At 33.9% G+C, this 19,944-nt stretch overlaps 1 protein-coding gene across 13 annotated transcripts in view; it reads left to right on the top strand.

Moving 5' to 3' along the window:
• The window catches only part of TANK (TRAF family member associated NFKB activator), a 77,429-nt gene that overhangs the window by 38,438 nt on the left and 19,047 nt on the right, over window positions 1-19,944 (top strand). For 12 of the 13 annotated variants that reach the window (XM_074215865.1, XM_074215864.1, XM_074215859.1 and 9 more), the window contains 2 exons: window positions 9,451-9,562; window positions 11,105-11,235. In XM_074215865.1, the coding sequence (XP_074071966.1) occupies window positions 9,451-9,562; window positions 11,105-11,235 (243 nt within the window). The remainder of the gene's footprint in view (window positions 1-9,450; window positions 9,563-11,104; window positions 11,236-19,944) is intronic. The other variant, XM_074215858.1, reaches the window with a different exon arrangement.

Raw genomic sequence — 19,944 nt, 5'->3', positions numbered from 1 at the left:
CTTTGATACTGTGATCCCTGTTCTTTATTTTGTTGCACCAGTAAGTATGAATTAATAAAAATAGGAGTAAGTATACTCCTCACTGAACCAGGCTTAGAGTTGTCTAAAGTATTGCCAAAAGGATTGATTCTGAACTTCATTTGATGATACCACAAATTAAAAAGAACAATTTAGCAGACAAATCACTTTACCTTCTCCAGGCTTCAATTTCCTCATTTGTAAAATGAAAGAATTGGACTGCATGATCTTTGAGTCCCTTTTAGTTCTAAATCTGTGGTCCTATGATTGTATGTCCCCTCCCAGATCTCTTCAGGATATAAAAAAAAAAAAAAACAAAACTCTTGTTCCTTTAACCAATCTTATGGCTTGATTGTTAAGACCCTTCATTAACTCCTCTGGAGATTCTTCAACTTGTCAATGTCTTTCCTAAAATGTATTGCCCAAACTTGGACATGATGCCTCAGATGTGATCTGATTAGGACAAAATACAGCACAATTAATGTTTCCCTCTTTCTGAACACATTGCCTCTCAAAATACATCCTAAGATTCCACTAGTTTTTTTTTTTTTGGTTGAATTATTATCCTGTAACATGATTTATTGGATGGGAAATAGGATTTGAAATCCCAAACTAAATTCATCATCTTCCAGACTTCCCTATTATTCTTCTTGAGAGTACTTCTATCTTCCCAGTTGCCCAAGCTCACAGCCTTAGTATCACCCTTGATTTCTCATTTCTCATCCTTCTCCATATCCAGTGACTTGTCATGTCCTGCCATTTCTACCTTCCTAATGTATTTCATATTCTTCTTTCTTCTGACACTACTACCACTAGGGTGCAATCCCTCTTTACCTCATGCCTGGAATGTTGCAATAATCAATCTCTGTCTCTCCCTTCCTTCTACCCCCACCCCTTTCCCAGTCTCTCCTACTTCAATTCATCTTCCATTCAGCTGTAAAACTAATCTGCCTAAAGTGCAGGTCTGACCATATCACCTCAGGCAAAAAAAAAAATACCCAAGTACTTCCAGAATCAAATCTAAAATTCTCTTGGTCCTCAATCCTAGTGCCTTCCCTTTGAAATTACTTCCAATTTATGGACAACAGTAATAAAGAAGAAAGGTAGAAGGGTTGGTTTGAGTGAAAAGATAACAGATTCTGTTTTGGGCATTTTGAGTTTAAAATATCTATGGGATATCCATTTTTAAGAAGCCCCCAAAACATTTGGAAATACAAACCTATAGTTCAGGAAAAAGATCAGGTTCTTTAAGTAGATCTGAGAATCATCAGCATTGAGACAACTGAATCTGTGCAGCTGATAAGATCAAGTAAGAGGGTATAGAGGAAGAAGAGAAAAGAATCCAGGATAGCACCTTGGAATAATTATTGTGGGTGGGAGAGAGAGAGAGAGAGAGAGAGAGAGAGAGAGAGAGAGAGAGATGCAAAGGAGAATGAGGAGGAAAAATTGGTGTCAGGAAGGTAGGAGGAGAACCAGGAGAGAGAAATGTTATGAAACCCTAGAGACAAAAGTATCCAGAAGATGGTGATCAAGAGGGCCAAAGACTGTAGGGAATTCTGATTAAGAATTAGCCATCAGATTTGACATTAAAAAGTTGGTTGGTAGCTTTGGAGAGAGCAGTTTCATTTGAATGATAACAGAAGCCAGATTTAGGAGCAAGCAAAAGGAGAAAAAGTAGAGGCAGTAAGTATAAATGACTTTCTCAAGTAGGTAATCAGAGAATGGGAGGAAAAATAAAAGATATGGTGGATAGATCAAGTGAGATTTTTTTTAATGATGGGGGAAACATAAACTTATCTGTTAGCAACAGGGAAGTAGCTGTTAAGGAGAAATTGAAAAATTGAAGACTAGGGAATGGGGCTGAGAGAAATTTGATGGAGAAGAAAGGATAGAATGTGATTGTAAAGTAATTTGCCTTGGCAAGAAGGGTCACTTCTTCCTCTGAGAGGATAAAAGAGGAGATAGTAAACAGAGTTCAATAATGTAATATAAGAATTCTGGGGCCTCCCCCCCACACACACACACCATCTTGATCATTAATTTGGGGAAAATCAGAATTCGGATACTACCTTTTCTTTATGTCTTTTTGACAATGGAATCAGGGACCCAAAATAGAAAAACCCCTCAGATTCTCAAATAATGTTTCTAAAGGATACAGTAAGCATTTTAGAGGTTCACTTCTACCCAAAACATAAATTGTTTGATAAAGCAAAAAGGTTTAATTTTAAAAGAAAAAGAAAGGTTTGACAATTTAAGGAGAGATACTGACCTTCCTTACAATAAAGATAAAACCAAAGAACTAAGTTCCATCATCTAATTTGCTAGCATAACTTAAATCAGCCATATTTAATTTATTCAATCCTCAATCATATTTAACTCCTCCAAGTTTTGAACATCCATATTTCTTTGATGGAACACCCTTGATTAAACCTTTAGACCCTTTAAAGTAAAGTTTTCTGGATCTCAGATTTCACTAAGAGAGAGGTGCCTAAGAAAAATGAGGACATTCAGAATGTGTACAGTGGCAGTCATCAACTTTTGTTGAAGACTCATAGTATTTGCAATCTAGAGTTGACATGATAGCTGATGCCATATGAATAGTAAAATTATTAAAAGAAAATATTGAAATTAATCAAAGCAAGGGGGCAGCTAGGTGGCACAGTGGATAGCGCACTGGCCCTGGAGTCAGGAAGACCTAAGTTCAAATCCGGCCTCAAACATAATAATTGCCTGGCTGTGTGACCTTGGGCAAGTCGCTTAACCCCATTGCCTTAAATTAAAAAAAGAAATCAATTGAAACTAAGTAAATTATATTGAAACAAGAATGAATTAGCAAATGATTTGTAAGATGAAGATATCAATGTTTGTGATCAAATTTTAAGGTATTTTCTCATGCAATTCCCCTATCTGTCTTCCATACAAATTCCAAAGGGAGTTTTCTAAAGTACAGTGCTGACTTTGTTATTCCCCTGCTCAAAAAATTTTGGTGATTCCTAGTTACTGCTAGAATCAAATATGAACCCTTCTTAACCTCACTCCAGCCTCCTTTTCCAACTGTATACTGTCCTTCACATTCTCTATAATAGAGCCAAAATATTATGCCATCTTTTATCCCCGTGCCTTTGAATGCCTATCTCCCATGCTTAGAATACTTTCTTTCCTTCCCTCTGCTTTTCCAAATCTTTATTTTACCTCAGAGTTCAGCTCAAGAGCTATTTTCTACGTGAAACCTTGATTCCCTCAGATGCTAGTGTGTCCCCCTCCAAAAAAGTGCCTTATGCTTATTGTGTGTATACATATATGTGTGTGTGTGTGTGTGTGTGTGTGTATAAACATAGATGTTCACTCCTCTGATAAATTTTTTAGAACAGACTATTTCGTTTTTAATTTTAGCATTTTATCCACAGCACCTGGCACTTTTTTAAAAGCAGATTTGTGATTGTATTGGTATGGGGAGCTCCCACTGAAGAAATTATCTCTACCAATGGAAAAACAGCATCAGCTTTGCAATTTAGTAGTATAGAAGTAGTTGCCTGATAGATTGAGAGAGGTTAAGTGAGTTACCAGGTCACACTGCCAGTCACTATCAGAGGTAGTACTTGAAAATAATTTTTCCTAATTCTGAACCCAGCTCATGATCTATTATAAAATACTTCCTCTTTTATGTCATATAGAAGGCATTTAAAATTCTTATTTGATATATTGGAGTGTAGTAGATGGAGAATCCATCTGGAGTCAGTAAAACTCATCTTCCTGAGTTCAAATCAGGCCTCAGATTCTTAACTAGCTTTGTAATCCTGGGCAACTCCCTTAACTCCATTTGCCTCAGTTTCCTCTTTTGAAAAATGGTCTAGAAAAAGATTTCACAAACCATTTCAGTATCTTTGCCAAGAGAACCTCTAATGGGGTCACAAATAGTCAGATGACTGAAAAACTAATTTTGATATATTAATAGGATTGGGGAAGGAGGAGTAAGAAGCTGAAAATAATGATCTACTATAGACCCATATAGCCAGAAGCACTAGAGTGGTAATTCTGGTTTGGATGATCTCTTACCATTTTTCTTTTCTTCAGTTAGCTCATCTGTAAAATTGAACATGATGCTTAGCTCACTGAAGTGTCAAGATAAGACAGTTAGTTAATTAGTTGATATCTCTAACATGCTATGCAATAAGATAATTACTGTTTAATTATGTTCCTTCATGAACCATCGAGCTTTATATTGTAGATATCTATAGCAAATCTTATGATGAAGATTCAGCTCCTTTTGTTAATGAGTGACCAATTTTCTAATAATTTAAAGGATTCTGAAATTTAAAAATCACTTTTGGAGATGGAGAAATGATGAAAGAAATCGTTTGACTTGTACCAATGATATGGTTTCATTTGTAATATTGAAGAGCTTTAATCTTTGTCATGAACATTTTAAAATATAAATTTTTAAAGTTTTTACTTTAGAGAGGATAAAAAATGAAAGCTGGTTCAATGTCCCTAATAAGGGAAATTTTTAATTTGTAGAACATGTCATCATTTTAATTTTATTTGTATTCATCAATGCTTGTACAGCTGTGTGTCCAAAATTATGTGGCAGTTTGGAGTGTGCTATTCTAGAATCTTGGAGATTAATGAAGTTAAGTGGATGTTATTATCAAAATATGATTTTTGTTTCATTTAGGAAAACTTAGTATATCTGTAGAATACTTTATTATGGAATTTGAGATGTCCACTGTCCTTGATCATTGAGAATAACCCCTGAACTTTGTATTCAGTGCAGAATTCATACAAATCCATTCTCTCTTTAAAAAGAGCAATTTTTATTGACAATTTAAACATAATATAAACAGAAACAAAGAGGGAAACTCATAACCACATAAGAATTACTTGCTTTATAAGCTACTTTAACAAACCAATAGCAGCAACTTATTGTTTCAGATCTCTTCTACATCTGCATGCATCAAAAGTTTTTACTCTGCCACTTTCTATAATCGTAGTAAATGTATATGCTATTCTTCTACTTCTGTTTTCTTCCTTTTTGCATAATTTCATATCTTTCCATATTTCTTTATATTCCTCAAGCTTGTCATTTTGAATGGTGCAGTAAAATTTTCTATCACACTGCTGTGCCACAGTTTGTTCAGTCACCCAGATCCATTTTCTACCAGGACTATGTAATACCTGTTTACTTCTTCAGCTGTGGGTGGACCACTTGTTTTGCTAGTCTTCAGCATTGGGAGGCGTGTCAAACACACAGAAGCCGGAGTCATCTTGGCCAGATGGTGTTTGATACAGATGGATGGTTAGTTGTCATGCAGATCTCCTAGTTGGTAACTTGTTGCTGCCATCTGACTCAAAGAATCATTCACACACCCTGGCTGTCAAAAGCATCTTCTCTTCTGTCTGTTTTAGCTGTCATGTCTGTGCTCTGTACAGAAGTGTTGACAAGACATTGCTGTTGTACATTTTCAATTTGGTTTAGTGATTTTTCTGCTTCATGGGGTCTTTGATAGTTGCTGGAGTATACTTACTCTGGGATTGCAATTTTAAAAATATGTACTGACAGTGCAACAATTATATGACCTGAGTAACATTTTTCAGGCTTTGGTTTTTTTTATCCATATAATTGACATACTCATATAAATGACAATCTTTGTTGTTTTCCTTCAGATCATTTCTGTTTCACTGTTTCCAAATGTAGCAGAAGAGCTAATTTCTACTGATAATTTTCCATTTAGGTGTAATATATTTTTGTGGCCTCTCCCCCTCCCAAATTCATGTCTTCAGTCATCTTGCTCTTTTTTTCCCCTGAATCTTCCTGCTTTCTCTTGAGCATCTCATTTTCTTCTTCAGAATACTTAATAATATCATTTATATTTCAATCCTTATTTCCTCAAACTTAATTTTCATTCACCTATCACCTTGTGAGCTAACTTTTTTCTGCTTCCTCTTAGTAAATGGACTTTACTTTTACTTTTTTCTCAGATTACTTTTGAAAATGAAAACTGCTTGAATGTTTTTGTACCCTTTCATATATTTAATAGATATTTAACTCAATGCCTTTTACATTCAACCATATATGTTGGCATGTTTTGACTTCATCTGTTATGGATCCTTTGCATTTTAAAAATATAGCAAGAAGAACATTGTTTCAAGTTTTATTTATGTTTATTCAGACCCCCAGAATAAAATAGTAAAATTCTTCATCTTATATCCCTCACTAACCTCTTTAACTTAAATACCCCATACAAACATAATTCATTTATATTTGGCTGTTATATACTGACATCCTAAAGAGTGTTTTGTATCAAAGGACAGAAGACTAAAATTATTTGACAAAAGCTTAATTTTATGCTTGATTAATGAAAGAAAATTAACATTGATAGTGATTATTTTCCCTATTTTGGTAGACTGATGTTGACAATGAGAAGTTTTAACAAGAGGTAGTGGATTTAGAATTTGCCAAGATTTGAAAAATTTTGACTCTTGTCCTGTCCTTTATTATTAACTAAACTAAAGGATTGTTTTAACAAATTACTCAACCACTATAAACATTAGGAATCATTCAATAAAAAAGCATTTATTGAAATGAATACTATATGCCAGAAATTACATGAAGGAGCTAGGGGTACAGATACAAAATATGAAACAATCCCTATTCTCATAAAGTTAAGTGTGTGTGTGTGTGTGTGTGTGTGTGTGTGTGTGAGAGAGAGAGAGAGAGAGAGAGAGAGAGAGAGAGAGAGATTTAGAATTGTATAGACTCCTTAAGATGATCTAGACAGTCCTTTATTGTACAAAAGAAGTTGAGACCTCAATGGTAGTGAATAGCAGATCCAGGATTTTAATCCAGGTCTTTCTTCATATTAAACTTTGCCACCTTAATCCTAACTGGTGCACATTCCATGTGGAACATTCTATTCTTTAAGCAGGAATAGATGTTGAAGATGTTGAAGATATAAGCTGCTGATTTCCTAGATGACAGTGTCCCCACATATCCTCAGGGCTTTCAAGTTCTTTCCTCTAGTTCAGAACTCACACTACCTGTTCTAATGTGATATGACTCCAGGTATCATTAAATAATTTGGCCTTGAGTTTGACTAGATCATTCTGAGGTTTAGACTTGGAGAATACAAGCTGTTGAACAAACCAAATTGTCTCATGAATTTCATTCCAGTATTCACCAGAATGAAAACTGTTCTAATGTTTTTGTGCCCTTTCATGCATTTAACAAATATTTATTCAATGCCTTCTACATATAAGACACTATGCAAGGCACTTTGAAGAAAATAAAGATGTATGACACAATCTATGATTATATTCCTAAAGTGATATGCCACCAATATAAAATTCATATCAGTATAAATATATACAGAATCCCAGGCTAATGGGTCTTTGAGAATATTAAAGCTTCACTCAGGTAAGAACTTAATTAGAAGTTACTTTTACTGCCTCTAATTACAATTAGAATGGGCAGTGGTCAAAAGTACATATTCACAATGGTGACAATTTTCCTGTTGAAGCAGATTCCATGATGATGTCATATTCTGTCATTCAACCAGGTTCTAAAATGCAAACCAGGAGTTCACTGACAACCCAGGTGACCACTTGAACCTTGTGTGGCTAATTCTCATCACTAACAGTTTCTTCACTTCCACTATCTTACTTATATTTTGTTTACAGATAAAGATTTTTTTCTTCTAGAATTAGATTATTTTCACCCAATAGTGTGTGTTCTTACCAAAAGTCAGCAGCATGTTAATATGTAATTTGGGTTTGCCAGTGGTACTTTCCCAATTAGATTTTAAGATATTGTTCAAAATTGATGACACTAATGCAATTTGGGGGGGGGTAGATTTCAATATCTGTCCTGTAATAAAAGCAATAACTACATATTGTTCAATTTTCTATTGCCATTAAAAGACAACATGTTTAATTAAAGTAAAAATAAAGGGGGGAATATTATAGAAACACCATATGAAAAATAAAGTAAATAGAACAGCAGAGACTAGCAGTGACTTTTCTGACTTTCTCTTGAAATTTCAATTCCTTTAGAAAATAAGTCTGTTAAAATCAATATGTACTTTGTTAAATTGCTTTTCCATAGGTCCAAAAATTGTGACTCTTCTATTTGAAACCTTTCTCTATATTTTTATTTTGTGCCAAGTAAATAGACAAGGGCTTTTATTATAATAGTTTTTTCAAAATTAACTCATATTTAAAGGACACTATTAGAAAATTATTAGAAATTATTTCTAATTTGATAATTCATGACTTTAAATGGAAGGAAAGATGTAAATAGAAAACTGATGAAGAAGATATAAATATATGTACTGTTAATAAAATGTATGTTGGATCTGGAGTTAATTCAATGCCTGGTCCTGCCACCCTGGATTCTCCATTCCTCATCTACAAAATTAAGAGAGATTGAACTAGATGACCTCAGTGGTGAACTAGGGATTGAACTAGATGACACCCTTGGTGATGGAAATTGAGGAAGATAGATTTAGAACTAGATAGGACCAAGCAGGTGTGAGTGCAGATCCTCTGATTGCCCACTCTAGCCCCACATTCCTCCCCTTATGCCACACCCCTTCTCTAGGAACTATCAGCAGAACTTGGCATTTCTCATTTCTGCTCTCTTGGACTGGGATAGTGATTAAACTAATGTAATCCTCTCCTTTTCCTCAAATTACTTTGTGTCTAGTTTATATTTAATTTTCTACATGCATATTGTTTCCCCACAAAAGAACAGAAGCTCTGTGAAAACAAAGATTTCTTCATTTTTGGTCCATCATCAGATTGCCTAGCACAGTACCTGACAAGCAGTTTGTGCTTGATAAATGCTTGATGAGTAAGTGAAAGAATGAATGAATGAACTTCCAGTTCTAAATCAAGGATCTGGTTCCATGAAATTCTAAGGGTTTGGGCAGGGCGGTGAGAGAGGAAAAGAATGGCTAGCAACTCACAAAAAAGTATCTGCTAAGGAAGGGAAAGATGGAAATCTGATTTGATGAAGTGTTCTCACACTAATGAAAACAAGGATCCTTGAAGTAAGTAAAGGCTTTGTATGTAGATTATTATCACTAAAGAATGAACCTAGGTATTTCGTACTGTTCAATACCAACTTTAAAGGATCAAGGAACCATATTTTGAACTCATTATGGTTAAACATATTTGAAACATTTTCATTCTTTTAAATGTGAGTGACTTGCAATAATTTAGTCACAGTTACGGGTGATGATTTTAGAGATGTTCCTCAGAAATCAAGTGCTATCTAGATATACTAAATAAAATGCTAGGAAAATAAAATTCAAGAAGGTAGACCATAACCAATTAAAATTGATTTGATCTAAACCATGATATATCTATATCTATATATCTATATATATTATTTAGCTGTCAGTAAATATCAGACTAACTTTTTTTTAATGTCAGCAGACTGAAAACTATGAACAGAGAATACGTGAACAACAGGAACAGCTGTCACTTCAACAAAGTATTATTGACAAGCTAAAATCACAGTTACTTCTTGTGAATTCCAGCAGAGGTATGTTAATTGTTTTTTTTAATCTTTCTTGAGCTCTTTAGAGAAAAGAAAGATGGAAGTTGTGATTCTTTCTCCTAGTTTGCTACAAAGTTTTGAAATTTTATTCACTAGTACAAAATCTTTACATTTTTATTACTGACTTTTAAGGAAAAACACTTGAAACCCTCATAGATGTCATGGGTTCTCTAAAAATTAGATTTTTACCCTTGCGCTCTCTTAGTGCTCTGGAATTTTCAAAAGTGTACACACACACACACACACACACACACACACACACACACACACACATTTGGATATGTGTGTGTGTGTGTGTGAATATATATATATTTAAATCTGATATACATATGTATCATATTCTCTGTCTTCTTTGTATTTTGAAAACTGATCTTCTTTTACCTGTTTAACTGAATTTCCCAGTCTTTCTTAGTGAATCATCATCCATGTTCCACAATCTCCCTTCTTTTTCCTTAATACACCCTCTCAATAATTTATCTGTTTGCAGATAAATCCTAAGTGTGCTTGTATATGTTTGTGGTATGTAGGTGTATTTGTGGGTGAATGTGTGTGTGTGTGTGTGTGTGTGTGTGTGTGTGTATAATTGTGTGTATTTGAGAGCACATGTTTATGCATATATATGTGGATATAAAGACACACATATGTAGATATGTATACATGAAGACATGAACCTTTGCTGCTGCCCTTCTAAATGAGTTGAAAGTAAATGATTATCCTTAATATAATGTATATATATTTTTAATAGGTTTTATATGTATATATTAAGTAAAAGATATTAAATAAATATGTATATATGTATTTTATATATAATATATGTTATACATATACATATGTATATATGTGTGTATGTGCCTTTCATATCTAATTCTGGCCTAACATCGGATTTATTATGCCAGACAGACAGTCTTTTTGCTGTTCCCCAAATTCATAATTCATTATTTCATCTCCTGCCTCTGAGCCTTTAGCCCAAGCTGTCCCTCATACTAGAAATTCACTCTTTCTCTGCTTTCTCCTTTAACTTTGTTCAACTCTCAGCTCAGGAGCCACTTTTTATGGCATAGGGCCTTTTTTATCCTCCTTGTTGTTAGTGTTCTCTATCTTCAAATTATCTTGCCTTTACTTTTATGTGTAAATGTATCATTCCACTCTCTCCACTTCCCCTCCAGTATAAGTTTCTGAGGGCAAAGACTAGACTTCATTTTGTCTTTGTACTCCCTAGCACCTAGCAGAAGGCTTTGCATATAGTAGTCTTTAAGATAGTAAACAAATGCTTGTTGGATAGAGTTGACTCTACAAACCTGGGTCTTTGAGTGATTAAATTACATACCTGGGTCTAAGCATGGCTAAGTTATTTTAATTATTTCCATAAAAATAAGAATTTTCAACATGTATTTTATTTAAGTATGTTTTATAAATTTCTTACAATTATAAAGAATTTAGTAGAATTATTTTGATTTCTTTGGTTTGGGGATTTTACCCTTTTTTCCCCCCAAGTCTAAAATCTGAGAGGCTATTTTTGTTTTTCAGATAATTTCCATGGCTATGTTCCTCTGCTGGAAGAGAATGAAAAAAGGAAAAATGATATGCCTCTTAATGTAACTTTTGATCAGCCTTCTGACAAAGTGAAATCAGGAACACCAAGAGAAAAACATTCCAAGGTAGTCTTCCCTGTCTTCATGTGGAATTCCAGGTTCCTAACAGGAATCTTACAAGAGAAGTCAAGTTTGACAGTCTTCTAGAATGGTTCACTTAAAAAAAAGAAACAACAAAAGAAACCCTTATGTCTCAATTTAGAATTTCTTTCATTCTCCAAATTGCTTCAGCAAAAGCTGAAAGTCAAGTACAGCTGTGTAATAAGTATAAGGCAGTGTATTTTTTCACGATTCTCTACCAAGAATACTGAGTAGAAGATTTGTGCATGAATTTTCATCTTATTTGTATGTTCTTATGGAGACTACATTCTATTTTTCTAAAACTTTCAAACTAAACTATTATTGTTAGGGCTGACATTTCATATCCCACAACTAGTCTCCTCACTATCATTTATCTAGGAGTATATATTAGAAGCTACATCAGAGAAGGTAAAAATGGAGTCAAGATCAGATTAATGTGATTAAATAACAGATAGCAAAATGTTCGCATGTTACAAATGATCATTTCACTGTTTAAAAAAAAGAGTTGTTCTAGCTTTTTTTCCCTACAATTGCCTTGACTTTTTTATTTTTAATTATTTTTCAGAGGTAAATTAGTTATAGTTTTAGCAAACCTGAGATTAAATATATTTTATTATTTTTTATAAGCTTAAACATATCTTTTCATATCTTCAAATTCCCCATATTAAGGTACTAGTTACAAAATCACCATCTGTTTATTAAAGGTTTCATTTTCATTTAGTTAAGGTTAAGCCAATGTAAAATTTTTTTTAAAAGAATGGAAAGGTTATATCTATGATTCTATCCATCTAGTTTGAAATATCTTCCTCTGGACTGATTTGGGGAGAAACTTTCCTTAGGTTTGTCCAGAGGATAAGAAAAGGATTGAATGGATTGAATATGATCAAAAATAAAGAAGCCAGAAATAAGCACCAATACTATCACTTGAGACAAGAATCTCTGAGCTACTGCCCTTCTAAATGAAATGAAAGTAAAGGTGCAATTCCTTAAATTTTTGCCTAAATGCCATTTTTCTCTTGTTAAAGCCAGTGGGAGAATTTAGAGAGGCAGCAGAGAACCATAACTTAAGAATTAACTTATTAAAAGAAACTGTTTATGAATTTATAAGGCCCCTGTCACTTAGAACTTTAAATGGTAGAAGCAGAGCCTAAATAGATGGAAAGGATTAAGGGATAAATGTTATTTTAGATAATTGAATAATGAGTTTTTTCATTAATTCTGTGATAAGACATAATGCATCAGAGATATTGACATTTAAGTTTTAATAAACCACAAAAGTTAATAATTTTAAAAATTTAATTCCTGGGGCAGCTAGGTGGTACAATGATAGGAGCACCAGTCCTGGAGTCAGGGGGACCTGAGTTCAAATCTGGCCTCAGACACTTAATACATACTTAGTTCTGTGACCTTGGACAAATCACTTAACCCCATTGCCTTGCAAAACCCCAAACCCCAAAACAAAAACCAAAAAACCCAAAGACCTTTAATTACTGTATTTATTCAATTATTACTAAATATAAACCATGAGTACAATTGTCTTTACATTTCTGTGAACTAAGTACATTATATCCAGAAGTGTTAATTTGAAAATTATTTTACTAGATTAGTGACAAATACTAATTACCTTGAAGAAATCCCATTTTAAGTTTTAAATTTTCTATACACATTTATAATTTATTTATTTATATAAGAGAAAATTTAAGATGAAAGAACCCCTTGGTATTCTCAATCTGATCCCCCACCCCAATAAAACATTCATTGCAACCCTTTCCCAACAAGTTTCCTTTAATAATTGTTTTTTCAGTTGTGTCTGATTCTTCATGACTCTTTTGGGGATTTGAGGTTTTCTTGGCAAAGATACTGGACTGATTTGCCATTTCCTTCTCCAGCTCATTTTATAGATGAGGAAACTGAGGCAAACACTGTTAAGTGACTTGCCCAGGGCCATTATAATAGTTAGTTAAATGTCTGAGGTCAAATTTGAATTCAGAAAGATTAGTCTTCCTAATTAGGCCTGACACTCTATCCACTATATCACCTAGTTTCTCTTCCATTAATAATAGTGAAGTATTTGCAAAACACTTTACAAATATGATCTCATTTGATTTTCATAACAACTCTGTAAGGTAGATGGTATTATTATTTCCATATTACAGAGAAGAAACCAAACTGAAAGTAGTGTAAGTGGCTTATCCACAGTCACAAGAGTTATTAAGTAACTGATGCAGGAATAAGGATTTGAGTCCTGATTGTAGGCCCAATCCTCTGTCCACTGTACCACCTAGCTGCTACAAATAAAGCTCTAGTAACTAACTACTAGAAATAATATCAGTGCAAAATATTGAGCAGTGGTGTGACACTAAGGAAAGAATACTGCTTCTGCACTCATAGAACTTGGTTTCCAAGTATGACTGCAGAGATCACCTAATTTCTCTTTATCTCACTCTCATTTTTAAAATGAGAGGGTTGGGTTATATGGCTTCTGAAGTCCCTTCCAGCTCTTATTAAATTAATTTTTATAAAAAAATTCAACAGCAATGATTCTTTCACCTTATGATGATACCTGTAGAATATCACTTTCATAAATTTGTTCCTTAACTAAATACATAAAGGGGGAAAATTAGATATTGAGACAGAGTACCATCCCCATAGCAGATAGGTGGTACAGTGGATAGAATGTCATGGTTGGAGTCTGGATGATATAACTTCATGAGTTCATATCTGACTTCAGACATTTAATAGCTGTGTGACTCTGGGCAAGTCCATCAACTCTGTTTGCCTCAGTTCTTCATCTGGAAAATGAACTGGAAAAGGACATGGCAAACCACTCTAGGGTCTCCAAGAAAACCCAAGGACATTTTTTTCCCCAGAGGCACATAGGTGGTGGAGTCAGGAAGACCTGAATTTAAATGTGGCCTCAGACACTAGAATTGTATAACTCTGGGCAGTTAACTTAACCTCTATTTGCCTTAATCCACTAGAGAAGGAAATGGCAAACCATTTCAATATCTTTGCCAGGAAAGCCCCACACAGGGTCAAATAGAATTGGATATGACTGAATGACTAAACAATAGCAAAACTATTCCTATGTTATCTGAATAATTATAGGTGCTATTATTTATTATTAGATAGCAATAGGCAAAATTCTCTTTCTTTCCTTAGTTATAGTATCTTTTTGAAGACAATTGAAACTCCTCAGGTAAGGGGAAAATATTCAGCCAATTTGAGGTGTCAAGGAGCATTTGAGGAAAGGAGAATTTGACTTAGAACCAAAGAAGATATACATTCAATGAGGAGTCCCCCTAAATGTTCTATGTTACCTTCACTAGCTCAACTTGATTAGGAAAAACAGGTTTATATAGTTTTTTAATGTTACACTGCAAACTTACTGGTTTATTTTTCTTTGAGTAAGTATTTAAAAGGATACATATACAGTGTTGTAGAAATCTCCTATTTTATATATATATATATATATATATATATATACATACATATATATATTTAAATACTATTTACTATGTTTATATAATAATATTTTCTTTTAACTTTGACTTCAAAATCAATGCCAGCACCCCCAGACTGAGAATAATATTAATTGAAAGGTAATTATAAGTAGATTTCCAAATTAAAGATATTTTATAAATCCTAACCATAAGTAGGAATGTCCACGAAAAAAGTTTAGGAAAAGACAAAATTTTTCCAATTTACCTTCCTTCCCATTCTTCTTTCCTAATTTGAAAAAAAAAAGGAGTATCTTTGATATACCAAATAATCCTTGTACAAAATGTTAATAGCTCAAACCTTCTTCCCAACCAAAGCTTTCACCAAAATCACTAACAAAAAAACAAGATCAATTTGGTTTCAGATTCTCTCTCTTTACCTTTTATACTCTGGTGATTATGATGGGAAGTGAAAGACTCAAAGGACAGGGTGGAAAAGGAAACAGCAGCATTTGACTGGATAATCCAAAAACTGATTTATTCACCTAGGTGAGAACTAGACAAAAATATTAGATTAACTTTAGAGAAATATCTTTCCATCAAAGAATTGGAGTTGAATTAGCAAGTAAAAGGAAGTATTTTGAGCACTTAGCTTTGTCCTCTTGGCTTATGAGGGTTAGAGAGTAGAATAGGTGAGGGCCAAAGTCATCATGGGATACTTGGGGGTGCCTGAAGAAGAAATCTTAAAGAAATGCAGGAAAAATAATGCTTCTCCCATCATATGCTGTTCTTTGAAAAAATACAAAATAAAGGATTCCTTACCTCACTCTTAAGATTACTGAAGACATGATAAAGGCCTTAGTCCAGAAATCATAGCTTTCACTATTTTGTTCTAGTTTGGTTATACATTTTTCTTAACTAACCTAGTATTTTATAAAGTGTTTCTTTGCTTTTTGCTTTTTGCAAAGCAATGGAGTTAAGTGATTTGCCCAAGGTCACACAGCTAGGTAATTATTAAGTGTCTGAGGGTCAAATTTGAACTCAGGTCCTCCTGACTCCAAGGCTGGTGCTCTATCCACTGAACTACCTAGCTGCCCCCAAGAAAATTTTTCTTTGTGAGGAGCTAGAATTTGAGAGACTAGTGAAAAGACTGGCATGGAAGAATGACTGCTTCACTTTCCATAAAGATTAGGATTATTGAATGAGAAGAACCAGACCCTACTAGAGCCCTAACTTCTAGGTGTTATCTTCTCTCAGTTTGGAACTTGCTTTCCAAAAATGATCACTATCTCAGAAACAGATTTAGGAATGTAAACTCTGTAAGAAAGCATCAAATCTGAGAATATGTACTAGTCATCAAAAAATGAATGTAGAAACTTAATAAATAATCATTAATAATGATAAAATAATTTAGATTGTTTCCCCTTCATTTCATTTGTGGGGTGCATATATTAGGTATACTTGCTTATATTTAAATCTATATCCCAAACTGCATTGTAGAATTCACATTTAAAAAAAAAACTTTTTGCCTATCCTATGAAAATAACTAGTATGAGCTCTAAAATAAAATAAGAATTACAGTAAATACTTTATATCAGAATAAATTCAACCATTTATATTTAACACCAGCTTTTATGCTTTGAACCTAAGTGAAATATATATATATACACATACACACACACACATATATATATATATATATGTATGTATGTATGTTCATATAGACCTAAAGATGACATTTTTATGAGACCCTGTGTTTATATAGGATATCTTAAATATATTTGTATGGCATATCTTATTACTCACTTTCCTAGACTCTTTTAGACTAAAATAAAAATAGTAATAGCAGCCAGCATTTGTATAATGCTTTAAGATTTGCAAAAAACTTTACAGGTATCTCATTTGATCTGTAGATTAGGTAGATGTTATTATTTTCTTCATTGTACAGCTGAAGAAATGAGATAGGTAGAAGTTAAGTGGCTTGCTCACTGTCAAAACAACTACAAAGTTTCTTAGGTTGGATTTAAACTCAGTCCTTTCTGACTCCATTCTGCCACCTAGCTGACTTAGAGATTCATGGCTCAAATCCCTTTTCAAATTCATTCTCTATTGCTATCAAAAAAACCCACATAAATCCAACAGCAAAAACATTTAATTAAGACACAAAGCAGCAGGGAAAGAAAATGAAGTGGTAAATCATTATCTATCTTCATAATTCAAATGGATTCCATTTGCTACAACTCCAAGGGAGTTAGTATTTCATCCTTGTTCACCAGAGAATTCCCAGCAAGCATAGAAAGAGGACACAGTCACTTCAGAACCCACCATGGAACAATAAACACTTAGGGCTTCTAAAGTTTTGAGTTTTTTCGTGTTTTTCCCCCCAGAAGTCTCCTAGGGGCAGATGAGAACCTCTCAAGCCTCTTGCTTTGCCCTGGAGTTACAGGATGCAGCTGCAATTCCTTCCATACTCCCCTTCTGTTTTTCTCTCAGCTCCCACTCTTCCTGCTTGCCTTTAGGATTCAGGGTGACCCCTACAGCCCTGGAAGCCCTGCTCTTTAAACCCCCTGCCTTGTAGTCTGACAATTAAACTGTCTTCCAAAGAGGAAGAGTGAAGGTACTTGATCAAAATAGTGGTTTTTAAAGTGAATGTTCTTGAATGTAGTAAATCAAGTGGATAAATTAAGGGGAATGAATAGTATCCACATAAAAGTTTTGAAAGAACTGAAGAGTCAAAATATAGAACACATGGTCATTATTTACCTGAGACTACTGGTAAACACATCTGTTGACACTGTGACACTGGACATAGAGCTTTCTGAGAGATGTAATCCAGATAGTTTCTTCCCATTAGCATTGTGCTCTTGTCCCTGGCATTGTGGAAAATGAAGCCCAAATCATGCCCACTGTATTCAATCCAGGAAAATATTTAAGAATCAATAATTTGGGGTAATCATAAAAGAAGATAGTGAATATACCATGATCAATATGTATCTATGTTAGCATGGTTATAAAAGTAGAGCCTATATTAAAGGGAGGGAAAAAACTCAAAACTCAAAAAAAATTGATTGGCAAAAATTGCCATCACATATAGTTGGAAAGAAACAAAATATAAAAAAAGAAGATAGTGAATAGTGGAGGCTAAGATAATAGGATTCATAAGTATGGGTAAAGCCAATGAAAATTAGCAAAGTTATTTTTTGAATACTATAAAGAAGTGAAATAACTGATACTAAATAAATATTCTACTACCTTTAACATCATTCAAAAAAGCTTTTATTAGATTAATACAATATAGCATTTTCCTTTTTTTTGATTTGCCTAGAATTTCTTGAATTTCTTCTATATCCATTTTGTCCGCTCAAACTTTACTATTTATTTTTACTAAAATCCTAAAAATAGAAAGAATCTGTATGCAAATATATAGTTGAGTTGCTAAAGGAAAAGAGTTAGACAGTCTGCAAATGTCCATTATAGTAATAGTGGCACTATCAGTAGGAACACAGCTCACTACAATGGACATCCAAAACTTCAGCTTTGCATGTGAGATCTGGACCCATTGTTGTGTCCTCTTGACCTTGCCCAGTATCTAAGGTTAAATTTGTTGCTCTAATTCTAGCAGTTCCCTTCATTCTGTAGTGAAGTAGATAGAATGTTGGATTTATTTTGGGTCTGAAAAACCAGAGTTCAAATCCTATTTCAGATATTTGCAACAGGCATGATTACGTTCTCTTATCCCCTGATTTCTCACATCTAAAATAGGGGTAGCCCCTATCTCCCAGGGTGGTGGTGAGGATCAAATGAGATAATATATGTAAAACATTTTGCAAACCTTAAAACACCATATAAACGTTAGCTATTACTATTTTAATATAGTGAAAACTTTGTGATGATTTTGCTTTTCAATCAATTCCCTTTTATACTTGGAGCATTTTTCTACTGTGGATCTGCTTCTAGTATCATCTTGATATTATTTTTAATCTTTTGCCTTGTAATTTTTCTTTAAACAGCATTTGATATGGTAGCACTAATTTGTGGCCTTAATTCCACTTTCTCCTTATGGAAGAAGATAGTGCTATTTAAAATAGCAGAGATTTCATTTTCATGTACATTCTTGAATACCTATAGAGTCATTGAACATTAGAGTTAGTTACAGCTAGAGTTAGTTACAGGTTGTTTAGTTTAAACCAATAATCTTAAAGATAAAAAAAATTTCTTGTTTTCCCTTTAGTTCACATCTTTTCTCTTTTTTTAATCTCCCTCTGCTTTCTTCCTAAAGTCAACATGTTGTATTAGTTTTTTTAAGTGAAGTGGGGGGAGGGATAGAAAAGGAGAGATAGCCATTGACTGAATTTTGAAGGAATATTTATCCCATCAGCAGAGTTATAACCTGTTACCTAGTCACAGGTACCATTGGAACTTCCCCCAACCCCACTAGTATAGCAGTCATAGGTCCTGTACCCATATCACCTAGTGGCTGCCCTTCCACAGGAAGTGTCCAGGGTACTGCCTAATGGGTGAGAGCTCTCTCCCCATCCTCCCATCCTTATTTTTCACTTTGGACAGAACTGAGTGAGCTTCACTACAACAAGCAAGCATAAGTATATTGTGACAAGATCACACTTCATGATCTTTCTCCCTAAACCTCTTTTTCTTCTGAATTTCTCTGTGTCTGCTGAAGATACCATATCCTTCCAGTCCCGATCATCTTTGACTATCTAAGGCATCATTTCTACATTCACAACATATCTTAGACCTTTCCCCTTCTCTCTACTTACACAGACACCACTTTAGTTTAGGCCCTCACCATAACTCACATGTACTGTTGAAAGTATGTGTACTTCCCCAATACAATCCTTTAAACAAATGTCATAATACAGGTCCATGTCACCTTCCTATAACAACAGGAACTTCATAAATTCTAGGATCAAAAATTTTCTTTTACCTCATCCTTTTAAACTAAGGTTCTTTTGGCATAGGTTTTATAACCTAATTATTGGTACAGTATAACATGTATATTGTATACATATAAGATTTATAAGTAGATAAATATATGCATACTGGGGTGGGTTTTTTTTAATGACAGGCATGTGCATTTTTTTAAAGTCTGAAGATTGCAACCCCTGAAATCTTTATTTGGATTCCCAGTAGTTAGTATAGTTCCTGATTCTGAGTAAAACTTAATAAATGCTTGTTAACTGACAATTAAACTGTCTTCCAAAGAGGAAGAGTGAAGGTGCTTGATCAAAATAGT

The sequence above is a fragment of the Macrotis lagotis genome, chromosome 1 (genome assembly GCF_037893015.1).
Source record: "Macrotis lagotis isolate mMagLag1 chromosome 1, bilby.v1.9.chrom.fasta, whole genome shotgun sequence".
Taxonomy (NCBI): Eukaryota; Metazoa; Chordata; class Mammalia; order Peramelemorphia; family Peramelidae; genus Macrotis; species Macrotis lagotis.
Note: the sequence above shows the minus strand (reverse complement) of the source record. Positions and strands in the feature narration are given on the sequence as shown.